Genomic DNA, 13,240 nt, shown 5'->3' on the forward strand with positions numbered 1-13,240 from the left:
TAGGCTCTGGCTGCTTAGGGAGATTCCTCTAGTGAATTTGAAGATGAAGATGATGAAGGAGACACAACCATGCTGGGTAGTGACAATGAACATTTAGAATATGAGTTAATCTCTGCACTCATGGCCAAATCTGAAGAGAATGATGACAATGAGAAAGATGAGGTAATTTTTTTTGATGTTCAGAAAAATCTAAAAAGTTACTCTAATTTTTTTTTTTTGATATCTTTAGCAAATGTGTTGATTGATGCCTATCATAGCCTTATTAATGAGAAAAATGGTCTAAATGAAGAAATTGATGAATTAGAACAAATTGTTGTAGATCTAAAGGAGCAAGTTGAGGAAGTAACTAGAGAAAATTCTCTGTTATAAAGCCAAATAAAAAAATGGATGAGCACTCCATCTAAAGGGAAACAAGTGGCCAGTAAGACTTACCTTGAGCTTGAATATAAGCTTAAGAAAACCAAAATAAGTCTCACTGATGAGCTAGAGAAGAATTAGCAACTTCAAGAGGATCTGAAAAGGGTTAAACTTGATCTTGACAACTCATTTCATTGGACCTGGTTCTCTAATGTGGTTGCTGCTATGTACAAGAGTAAGGGTGGAAGGCAAGGAATTGGTTTTCAAAAAGCTAAAGCCCCTACAATCCTCATAGCAAGTATGTTACTGTGACTAGTAATTGGTTGTGCACTCATTGTGGCCAAACTGGCCACTACAAGGATACATGTAAAGCCAAATTTCAGTCCTTGCAGAAAAATAAGAATTTTGCTGAAAAGAAGTCGAAGGCTGAGGGACCTGATCCCCAAAAGAAGAAGAATGTAATGCCTGCATGGGCAAAAAAAAGTTTAATTCACTTGTTCTATCAGTATATGGGAGCCAAGCTGGTTTGGGTTTCTAAATCTAACAAGTGACTCTATTTGCAGGCTAAAGTGAGAGGAGGCAGTCAAAAATGGTACATGGATAGTGGCTGCTCGAAGCATATGACTAGAAGAATGGATGATTTCCTCTCACTTAAGGCCTTCCAAGGTGGGAATGTATCTTTGGGAAACGACAAGAAAGGATATATTCTTGGCATTGGAAAAATTGACAAGACACTCCCCCATGCGATTGAAAATGTCTATTATGTAAATGGCTTGATGTATAGTTTGTTAAGTGTGTCCCAAATCTGTGATAAGGGAAATGAAGTGAAGTTTTTGTCCTGTTCTTGCACTGTCACTAATCTCAAATCCGGTGAAGTGGTGCTGATAGCAAAAAGATACAAAACCATCTATGTTGCAGATTTTGATTCATTGAATGGTGGTGACTTGACATCCCTTAGTGCTATAGATGATAATGCTGAGTTGTGGCACAGGCGATTAGGACATGCAAATTTTTCTCTGCTGAACAAGCTTATTGAGAAGGACCTGGTCCTTGGGCTGCCAAATGTTAAGTTTAAAGATCATAAGATGTGTGATGCTTGCATAAAAGGAAAGCAGGTGAAATCCTCCTTCAAACCAAAGAAGGAAGTGAGCAGCTCAAGGCCACTAGATCTTCTTCACACGGATTTGTGTGGACCAATGAGGGTTCAAAGCAGAGGAGAAAAGAAGTATATCTTTGTGATTGTAGATGACTATTCCAGGTTCACTTGGACTCTATTTCTAAGAACCAAGGATGAAACATTCCCTGTGTTTGTGGCTTTTGTGAAACAGATTCAAGTGAAGTTGGAAAATCAAGTGGTAAGTATTAGATCTGATTATGGTAGTGAGTTTGAAAATGCCAAATTTGAAGAATTATGTGCTGAAAATGGTATAAGTCACAATTTTTCTGCTCCCAGAACACCTCAACAAAATGGTGTTGATAGTCTCAAGCTCTTTAATGGCAAACGCTCTCTACCCTAAACCTACAAAAACCTACAAAAACCTAATACTTTTCCTTAGTTCACGCCGGATGGCCATGCTGGCCGGCAACCAACCCTCTACTGGGGTTGGTTTGCTAACAACCAATCATGATATACCAAACACGAGCACCACCAACCCTACGCCTATTAACTATGCACTTGTGCTTCATAATGAATCTGTACAAGAGATCCCTAATCCTATTGGCATTAAGCCAATTGTTCTATTACACGGAGAGGATATAATGACATATACAAAGAAGGAGTTCGAAATTTTAGCGGTGAGGAAAAATATACATTTTGCTATTGTAGCAAAATTTTCCTATGGGCGGCCTGATTTAAACGAATTAAGGACGATATTACCGATTCAATAGGGAGTCAAAGGAAAGTGCGACATTGGGTACCTAAAGGAATGACATATTTTGATTCGATTATCTTTGTTGGAGGATTATGCTGCACTTTTATCGAAAGCTTGGGAATTAAAGGTGAGAAATAGATATTTTCCATTAAGATTCCTAAAATGGGATCCATGATTTAATCCAGAGGAGGAAACAACTATCACCATTGCATGGATATCTTTTCTGGCGCTACCCACAAATCTTTTTGACAAAGAATCCATGTTCACACTGGCTAATGCAGTACGAACACCTTTAGTTTTTGACAAGGCCACGAATAATCAAACAAGACCTAGTTGCGCTAGGATTAAGGTGGAAGTTGATTTACTAAAGGAGCTACCTAAAAGAATACAAATAAATTGTGTGGATGAGGAGACAGGAGAAGTTACATCAAAATGTCAAAACATTCATTATGATTATTTGCTAAAATATTGTACTCATTGTAAGTTACAAGGACATGATGTTCAAGGATGTTGGGTGTTGCACCCAGAACACAGGCCAAAGAAAGAGGAATATACGGAGAATGGCAAAGAGATTAATAAAGGGAAAGCAAAGGAAATGGACAATAACACAAGGGAACTACAAACAGTAGATGCTGCAAAGGTGAATGGGGTGTACAAAAATGGAAAATTGGTGTATGAAAACTGGAATATTGTTAAGAATAGAAGACAAAGAGGAACCAAAGAGGAAGCATCAAAGCAAGGGGAACATAACAATGATAAGCCTGCAACAACTAACAACAAGTTTGAGTCATTGATGGACCTGTCTGAGGAGATACGCGAATAGCAAAATAAACAAATAAACACACAAGGGAGTGCAAGCAAGGGCGGGCAAAAGGAGACATCTAAACAATGGGTTGAGGCTTCCTTTGGTAAGACTAATGCTAACAAAGATACAGAGGAGATTGAAGAGAGGGAGAAAGAAGGAACAAAGGCACACAATAAGAGAAACACCATCAGTGATAGTGACAGGTCAGAGTCTATAACTGAACATCAAGGGGAATTTACTAAACAACAACAAGCAAAGGATCAAGATGCAGCAAACGATAAAAATACACAACAAGAGAAGGAAATGGAGATGAACACAACAACAGCAGACAAGAATTCTCATCAAGAAAATAGTATTCAGGCTATGGAGATTAGCCAGCAGAAATTAATCCAGAAGGAAAGTGATCAACAGCATGCAAGATACATCTCTGAAGGAAGAAGCACTCCTAAGAAACCACCAGATGACTCTCAACTGGCTTTATTTGAGTCCCAAAAGCATCAGGAAGAAAAACCTGCAGAATCCATCACAACAAAAACATCAGCTATAGCAGGCAATCAAGGTGGACAAATAGATACAACCATTAGTAAGTTCAATACTCAACAAGGAGAGGAAATTAGTAAGCAAATCAACAATGGAGATGGTTATGAAGTGCAAATAAATGAAACAAATGAAGAGGAAGAGATGCCTGACATTAGTGATGATGACCAAGAACATAATCAGATGATGGAAGAAAAGACAACACATTCTTCAAGAAAGCAAAGAAAGGAAACCAAACAAAGCAGACAAAGGGACAAAAGTGTACCTCCAGAAACAGTAGGGGGTGTGCAAACAAGGAAAGCACTTGCTAAATCCAATTCTCAATGAATTGCTCTTTAATTTGGAATATCAGGTCTGTCAATACACAACAGGCCTTTGAAAGAGTGGTTTTGTTAAACAGCTAAAAACAGTTCAATGTAATTGCTCTTATGGAGCCTTTTCAGCATGTCAGACATATTAATATGTATAGGTTGTGGCTTAACATGGAATCTGTTGCATATAACATCAGTGGAAAGATTTGGATCTTCGTGGAAGCAGGAATTCAAATGGAGATTCTAAAAGACACAAACTATTGTCTTTTAGACTTACCCATTTAGATGATGGACAGGAAGTAGTGGTGACAGTGATATATGCAAGTACAGATAGAGATACTAGACTCACCTTGTGGGATGATCTATATGATATTGAAATACACATGAATTCACCATGGTTGGTGGGTGGAGATTTTAATGTGATAATTGAGGCTGCAGAGAAATATGGTGGATTACTAGTATAATTTGCTGAGACTGAAGATTTCAGACAATGCATTTATATGTGCCAATTAGTTGATTTTGGTTTTTTAAGGAGCATGTATACTTGGTGGAATGGGAGATCAGATAAAGCTTGCATTTTTAAGAGGCTGGACAGATGCTTAGGAAACTACGTTTTGCAGAATACATATCGAAATATTGAAGTGGAACATCTTATCAAGCAAGGATCAGACCACTCTCCTTTATTAATAAGTCTCAAGCAAGATAGTAGGCCAATCAAGAAGACATTCAGATTCTTAAACTTCTGGGTGGAACATGAGAATTTTCAAGAGGTGGTGAAACAAAACTGGGAAGCAAATTTTAGCTCTGACCCCTTTTATAACTTGCACAATAAGTTAAAAAAGGTGAGTCGGGCTCTTTCTATATGGAGTAAGGAGACCTATGGTGACATATTTAAGCAGATTGCTACTTTGGAGGAAATTATACAAATTCATGAGCAGGAGTTTGAACAGAATCCCAGCAGTTTGAATAGATAGAGATTACAAAAAGTGCAGGCTAATCTGATTAGATTTTATGCTATTGAAGAGAAATTTTGGAAAAAAAGGCAGGGATGCAATGGTTTAAGGATGGGGACAGAAATACTAAGTTCTTTCATGCCCATGGCACTGGAAAAAGAATAAAATTGCAGCTAAAGAAAATTCAAGATAGTAATGGGGTATGGTTGGAAACAGAAGAAGAGATAGCTCAGGAAGCCATCGGATTCTTCACTAATCAGTTTAGTGAAGAAAAAATACCCACTGATTTTGGAATGCTTCAAAATGTTCCAATACTAGTTACTGATGAACAAAATGATAGGTTGCATGAGATGCCAGAAGAAAAAAAGGTAAGGAAGGCTGTTTTTGGCTTGAATGCAGACAGTGCTGGAGGACCAGATGGATTCACAGGAAACTTTTTTCAAGTTTGCTGGGATATAGTTGCAAAACACATTACAAAGATAGTGCAAGCCTTTTTCTGTGGGCATGAACTTCCTAGATACATTACATGCACTAATTTGGTGTTGATTCCAAAAAAGAAGGAGATTAATTCTTTCTCTGACTTAAGGCCTATAAGTTTGAGTAGCATTACTAGTAAAATCTTTTCTAGAATTCTTCATGAAAGGATGGTAAAACTACTACCAGAACTTATATCACCTCAACAGTCAGGTTTTGTAAAAGGCAAAAGCATTGTTGAAAATATTTTGTTAGTTCAGGAGATTGTGCATGATATTAGAATTAGGGGGAAACCTGCTAATGTGGTGATCAAGCTAGACATGGCAAAGGCATATGACAGGGTCTCTTGGTTATTTCTAACCAAGGTTCTAAGGCAGATGGGATTTGGTGAGAGACTGATTAACATGGTTTTCAGGATTATATCAAATAATTGGTACTCAATTCTTATAAATGGGCAACCACAGTGTTTTTTCCGATCTACTAGAGGGGTGAAACAGGGGGATCCTTTATCCCCCACTTTGTTTATTCTAGCAGCAGAGTGTTTATCTAGAGCTCTTAATGCACTTTTTACAAAGGAGGGATTCAAGGAATATGGAATGCCAAAATGGAGTTCATATGTCAATCACTTGGCATATGCTGATGATATTATTATTTTCACATTTGCTAATGAACAATCAATGAGATTGATCATGGATACTTTAGCAGGATATGAGGAGGTGAGTGGACAGAAGGTCAACAAGGGAAAGAGTGCTATCTTTATGCATCACTCAGTAACACAGGCTATTTCTGAGTTGGTGTACAATGTGACTCAAATCCCTGGAAAAGAGTTTCTATTAACTTATTTGGGGGTGCCATTTATTATGGTAGAAGACAATATGTGTTTTACCAGGAGCTAATAGAGAAGGAACAAAACAGACTGAGCTCATGGACTAGAAAACTTCTATCTGTAGGAGGGAGGACTACTTTGATCAAGCATGTGTTACAAAGCATGCCCATACATCTCTTATCAGCCTCTGATCCACCCGCTGGAGTTCTAGTTCAGATTCATAGGCTTTTTGCTAAGTTTTTCTAGAGTACCTCTGTGGGAAATTCTAGTAAACATTGGTCTACCTGGACAACTTTGTGTCACCCACAGGATGAAGGGGGAATGGGATTCAGAAGTATGCAGGATGTGTCTAAGGCCCTATTTGCAAAATTATAGTGGAATATGAGAACCAAGCAATCCTTATGGAGGACATTCATGAGTTATAAATACTTAAAGAAATTTCATGTAGTGTTAGCACCTCAGAAGAATACATGGACATATGTATGGAAGAAAATGCTTAAAGTAAGAGAAGTAATTGAGCAGGAGATTTGGTGGAAGATTCAACAAGGTAATTCTTACTTCTGGATGGATAACTGGACAGGATTAGGAGCATTATATCATATTATCCCAGTTGAGTTTGAATGGGATCCTACTGTGATACTAGTCAAAGATGTAGCAGAGGAGGGGCAGTGGAATGAGGGCCTGATTAGAGAACTTCTCCCTGAAGACCTAGCTAATCACATTGTTGAAAATATTTCTCCTCCAGTAGAGCACAATGAAGTTGACAAAGCTTTTTGGAAATTGGAATCTAGGGGGAAGTTTTCTGTAGGTTCAGCTTTTCAACTTCTTAGACAAACGAAGTAACCTAGTGAACTTTATAGGCAGATGTGGATTAAAGGGTTGCCTATCAAAATTTCTTTCTTTATGTGGGGGTTTAGGAAATTTAAGCTGCCTTTGGATGATAAACTAAAAAAATAGGGGCATCAATTCCCATCAAGATGTTATTGTTGCCAGAATCCTGATACTGAAGATATAAATCATGTTTTCTTACATGCACCTGATGCTCAGAATATTTGGAAGCATTTTTGTGGGCCTGTTGGTACAGATATTCAAAATTTGCATATTACTCAAGTAATTCACAAATGGTGGGATCTACCAGTCCAGTCTGAAATTAAATACATCTATAAGGTTGTTCCAGCAATTATAATTTGGAAGATTTGGAAAAGAAGAAATACATTAAGACTTGAAGGGAAAATGTCAATTACAAAGTTGATTTATTAGGTGATGCATACCCTGATCATGTTCATGAAGGTAAGAAGGGGAAACTTTAGATATGCCCCTTACAAATGGAGTAAGGTAGTCGAATTATTGGAAAGTTACACTCAGCCGACTAAAATCATTCCAGTGTGGTGGAAGGCTCCTGAAAGGGGATGGGTTACAGTAAATACCGATGGTGCATCTAGAGGTAATCCGGGGAGAAGTTCATGGGGTTTTTGTGTGAGGGATGAGATGGGTAATTTGATTCAGGCACAAGCACAAGAGATGGTTAACCCTTTGAGTACGAATACTGAAGCAGAAGCCATGGCAATTTTGCAAGCACTTAGATACTTGCAGAATAATCTGGCAGAAAATATTGTGATAGAAATAGATTCCCTTATTTTAATGAACATCATTAAAAGAGTTTGGGAAATACCTTGGTAGATTGTCAACATGATAGAGGAAGTCTGGAGGCTGATTGGAAATAAAACTGTGGTGGTTCAGCACATTTTCGTAAATAGGATGGCTGACTATCTTGCTAATGTGGCCTTGGACAGAGGAGCTGTTGTGTCCAGGAGCTGGATTCTCAAGGAAGAAAATTGATAAACAGTGATAAGCTTGAAGTACCATATCTAAGAATAAGGAAATGCAGCAGAGCATAAGGATGTTTGAATCAGAAGGAGAAGAAAGATATTCATATATTCAAATTCTTTGGAAGGAGAATAATATGAATCAAGGTTTTACTAACTAGTTGTTCATGTGTGCAGGAAAAAAAGAAGATTCACATTTTCAAATCCTATGGGAGGAGATTAATGGGAATCAATTGTTTCTTAACAGTTTGGTCATGTTTGCAGGCAAAGATTGTCTAAATTCTCAACCATGGGATTTGTATATCAGCAGAGGAGAACAAGCATGTAGCAGTTGCAACATAATTCAATACACAGAAAACCAGCAAAACCAAGGGCAAATGGATGTGTGCATACCAATAAAACAGCATATGCAAAGGAAACTGCAAATACATGTCCATGACAATCTGAAGACGAAGAAAACTTATGCTTTATGCAACATATTTCCTTATCTAGTAAGTGCCCAATGTGTGGTATTAGTGCCTGATGGTGCTCATCCTATTGGACATAAATTAGATAGGGGTAATATGCAGCAAAAGTAGTTTGAAATGTCTCATATGAGTGCTTACTATAGAAGGTTCACTGGGGTTTTACAAGCGGCAAAACAACAGGTCTCAATACGCAAACAAAACACGAAGCAAATTGCTAGAATAGATATGCAGATCAGTGGAGATACAATACACATAGAGTGGGGGAAAGATAATCAACATTTGCCAACAAAAAACAACAAACACATTCCAGGAAAATTCATGGGGGATAATAAAGGACGGATTCACAACAAAACCCAGGTTAATTCCAGACAAGATTTACAAATCTGAAATCAAATGTGGGTCAACTCACCTATAGATCTTGAGCTTCAATTGCAAGACAGAAGACCGATGGATTATGTCTAGCAGATATCGACAGGGTCTAAATCGGAAAGAAGAGAGCACATTTTAGCTTGAATCAGTTGAACCAACAACGCAGACACAATGCCGCAAAGAAGAAGCAAATGGAAGAGAAGATGATGCAACACAAAAGAAGTACCTTCAAGTGCAGGTGAGGAGGAACAAAGGCAACATCGATCTTTTCAGCTGGAAAGATGAAGATCGATACATTTACTATACTTTCCTTTCTGATTTTAGACTGTTCCAATTCTTGCATTTTCCACTTTATTTTCTGTTTGTAAAGACTTTGTTTTTCATTTGCTAATAAAATAGTCAGTGGGGACACAAACCCACTGACCTTAATTTAAAAAAAAAAAGCAAAATGGTGTTGTGGAGACGAAAAACATGACACTTGAAGATATGGTCAGAAAAATGCTGATAGCAAGTGTTGTGTCCAAAAGTTTTTGGGCTGAGGCTGTTAACACTGCTTGCCATGTGACCAATAAATGCATGATCAGGTCCTTGCTTGAGAAGACTCCCTATGAATTGCTAAATGGGAGAAAGCCCAAGCTGACCTACCTAAGAGCCTTTGGATGCAAATTTTTTGTTCTCAACAACGGTAAGGAAGCTTTGGGAAAATTTGATGCAACAAGTGCTAAAGGAGTATTTCTAGATTACTCTTCTCATAGCAAGACATACAAGGTCTACAATAAAAGAACTAAGTGTGTGGAAGAAAGTGCGTATGTGATCTTTGATGAATCAAATGAATTGGGTGACAAGGGGACACACAATGATAAGATGTAGATGGGGAGTTTTCAAAGGCTCCTGATGAAACCATTCAAATTTTCAATGGAAAGACTGAATTGATGAGTCAAGTCAAGCAAGGCAATGAAGAACATGGAGTAGAATCTCCAGAAGGCACAGAGGAACCAGGTCCCTCCGTTACCCCACTTGAAGCTGAACATCAGGTAGCTGATGCTATGTCAGGCACCCCTGGGGATGAACAAAGGAGAAGAAGTCAGGCCTCTGTAGATGTCAATGACGGATCAAACATGGAGGAACTTGGCCCTTCGAATCCTGAAAGCACAAAGGCTCTCATCCACTCCACAATGTGATTACTCCCTTAGACTCTGGTATTTAAAATAGGTCTAGGGCGAGAAACGTGTTTGCCTTCTCAGCCTTTCTATCTCAAATTGAACCCAAGAATATCAAGGAGGCCTTAAAAGATGCTGATTGGATAGCTGATATGCAAAAAGAACTCCATCAATTTGAGAGAAACAAGGTGTGGCGCTTGGTCCCCAGGCCTTCAGAAAGAACAGTGATTGGGACTAGGTGGGTGTTTCACAATAAGCTTGATGAATTAGGAAATACTACAAGGAACAACGTAAGGCTGGTGGTTCAAGGCTACAATCAAGAAGAATGTATTGACTATGATGAGACCTTTATTCCTGTTGCAAGAATAGAAACAATTAGTATTCTTATTGCTTTTGCATCACATATGGAATTCAAATTGTTCCAAATGCATGTCAAAGTGCCTTTCTTAATGGGTACCTGAAGGAGGAAGTCTTTGTCAAGCAACCTCCTGGTTTTGAAAGTCATGAGCATCCTGAGCATGTGTTTAAGCTTGACAAGCCTCTTTATGGTTTAAAGCAAGCTCCTCGGGCATGGTATTAGAGATTGTCAAAGTTTCTTCTTGAAAATGGCTTTACAAGAGGAAAAATTGACAATACTTTATTTCTGAAGAAACAAGAAAGGAATCTGTTGATTGTGCAAGTTTATGTTGATGCTATCATTTTTAGTGCCACAAATGATTCTCATGTGAAGAATTTCCCACGCTCATGGGAAGTGAATTTGAGATGAGCATGATGGGTGAGCTGAACTTCTTCCTAGGGTTGCAAGTAAAGCAACCCCCAAAAGGCACCATGACTAGTCAATAAAAATACATCAATGAGCTGCTTAAAATATTTGAGATGGAAACTTCTAAGCTCATTGATACACTTATAACCACTGCTACTCGGTTAGACATGGGTGAACCCGGTTCTCCTGTGAATGAAACCATGTATAGGGGTATCATTGGGTCATTACTGTACTTAATTGCCAGTAGACCTGACATTGTCTTTAGTGTTTGGTTATGTGCAAGGTTCCAATCAAGTCCAAAGGAGTCTCACTTGAAAGCTGCAAAAATAATCTTGAGGTATCTCAAGGGGACTCAGGACCTGATCCTCTTCTATCCTTCAGGAGATAATTTTGACTTGGTTGGATATGCTGATGTTGATTATGCTGGATAATTGGTGAATAGGAAAAGCATATCTAGAATGGCAGATTTTTTGGGGTCATACTTGATCTCATGGGGTACAAAGAAACAAAATTATGTGGCTCTTTCTACTGCTGAAGCTGCATATGTGGCTGTTGCCTCTTGTTGTACTAAATTGTTATGGATCAAACAACAACTTGAGGATTTTGGTGTGCTTACTGATTGTGTGCCCTTATTTTGTGATAATACAAGTGCACTTAATATGGTAAAGAATCCAGTGCAACACTGTCACACCCTAAAATCCACCCTAGACGTGACCGGCATCCGACGTCATGAACAACATCAGAAGAACCTAAACGATGCAATAACAACACTTGAACCCGTCAGGTTCAGCATTCGCCTCCAACAGTTTATAAAATAAATTCAAACGATTCATGATGTAAGAATAAAATTAGCGGAAGTCTTTATAATATTATAAAGCTTAATTAAAACGTATCACATGCCCAAGAGTTAAACAACTCGACAACTCCCACAAGACTATACACTATGGAGCTTCTGAGATAAAGAAAGATTGTCTAACACATCGGGACGCAACCGCTAAAATGCTAAAATAATAAATAAATGAAATCAGGGTGTCTCACGAATGAACATGTGGGCTCACCAAGTCAGCAGCAACAACAAGTCCTTCCTAAGCGTCTGAAGTGTCAAGAACCAGCTCTTCTTTGTTACCTAACATATCATCAAAAACAGTAATGGTATGCCTGAGTACTTCGTACTCACTGAGTGCCTCGGGGACAATAAGTAATACGCAAATCGAGTACAATAATACATAAAGAAATCAGTCCTGAAAATCATGTGAAACCAATGTAAAAACAGTTATTCAACTTGTGTATCTTAATAAGAATTATCAAAACCGATTATAAAGCCTCTTGTCAAGTTACCTCTTCAAATATGCCTTTCAATTGATCATGATTATCAACAACAATTCCATGAGAGAATAATAATATCAAACATGCCAATACAGGCCCAAGAATCAAGCACGTCGAAGGGATGACCGTAGAGGTTCCTTTGTCACAGCGCACCACACCGGAATATGTACTTCTCGGTGGCTATTCTTCCTCCCGAATAGCTAGGCATAAATCGCACTCCGGGTAGCGAACCCGGTAATGGCCACTCTTCCTCCCGAATGGCTAAGAAATTACTACACTAGGATCCATAGGGACTACCCTTCCTCCCGAGTAGCTAGGCCAAACACAACAACATAGTTCATAGCATAGAAGCCGAATCACAATTCACCTCAAGGTAGTCACATCAACAATTAGCATTAAGTTTCATTATGCCATTACAAAGATATATAATTTCATAGATAATCTTGAAAATGTTTCATTTCATTGATAATCTTGAAAACATTTCCACTTCCTTAAACAAGGTTCAATTGTCATAGTCCATCATAAAACACCATTACCAACCCTTAGCCATTATTGATGAACATCTCTTATAGAGGAAAACAATTAGAATTACGTATACATGTATAGAGTATAATACAATCAAGGTTTAATGTGGGCTTGTCCCCTCACACACACCAACCACAATCAAAGCATGAAATAGGGTTTTAAAGTATGAAAAGTTCACCTTTTTATTCAATAAAGAACTTTTGAAAATGAGACACACATCCAAGATATGGTTTTTAAAAGAGACATACCTTAAATGCCGTTCATATATTCCAAAATTAACCTCTGCACTTCAAAGAGTCACTCTACATCCAATTTGAAGATTGCACAACTAAGATTTACAAGTTTTTATCAATTTCGTAGCTACTGTTCATAGCTCAAAACGCATTGCTACGGACCTCCAAATCAATTCTTCACCGTTCAAATTCAAGACCTATATGTGATAACTACTCAGTTAAAATTTGGGCTCTATCCAACGGTTAAATAAGTGGGAAACGCTAATTAAATCTAACTAATCGGAGGGAATTCTACAACAAAAATACTAGGGAGTCTTTAATGGAGTGCATCTAAATAAATCCTATTTCATGATTCTACCAACCATTCAACGTCTAAAATATAATAACAAATCCATATAATCCATTAATGAATGTGGAGCTTAACGTTTTGAAGAAAT

At 38.0% G+C, this 13,240-nt stretch overlaps 1 protein-coding gene across 1 annotated transcript; it reads left to right on the forward strand.

Annotated features, from left to right (window-relative positions):
• The first annotated feature begins 4,929 nt into the window (after window positions 1-4,929).
• On the forward strand, window positions 4,930-7,973 carry LOC132601635 (uncharacterized). Its single transcript, XM_060314711.1, has 6 exons — window positions 4,930-6,171; window positions 6,381-6,468; window positions 6,583-6,938; window positions 7,128-7,301; window positions 7,425-7,748; window positions 7,815-7,973. Exons 1-6 carry the CDS (start codon window positions 4,930-4,932, stop codon window positions 7,971-7,973), a joined length of 2,343 nt encoding a protein of 780 aa, XP_060170694.1.
• Window positions 7,974-13,240: the final 5,267 nt, after the last annotated feature.

This window comes from Lycium barbarum, chromosome 7 (genome assembly GCF_019175385.1).
Source record: "Lycium barbarum isolate Lr01 chromosome 7, ASM1917538v2, whole genome shotgun sequence".
Lineage (NCBI taxonomy): Eukaryota > Viridiplantae > Streptophyta > Magnoliopsida > Solanales > Solanaceae > Lycium > Lycium barbarum.

Bases quoted from the DNA above. Each gene is read 5' to 3' on its own strand.
- LOC132601635 (XM_060314711.1), top strand. From the start codon at position 4,930: ATGCAATGGTTTAAGGATGGGGACAGAAATACTAAGTTCTTTCATGCC. The intron at 6,939-7,127 runs GTAGGTTCAGCT...TATTGTTGCCAG, and splicing joins AATCTAGGGGGAAGTTTTCT to AATCCTGATACTGAAGATAT. The intron at 7,749-7,814 runs GTGATAGAAATA...ATACCTTGGTAG, and splicing joins ATAATCTGGCAGAAAATATT to ATTGTCAACATGATAGAGGA.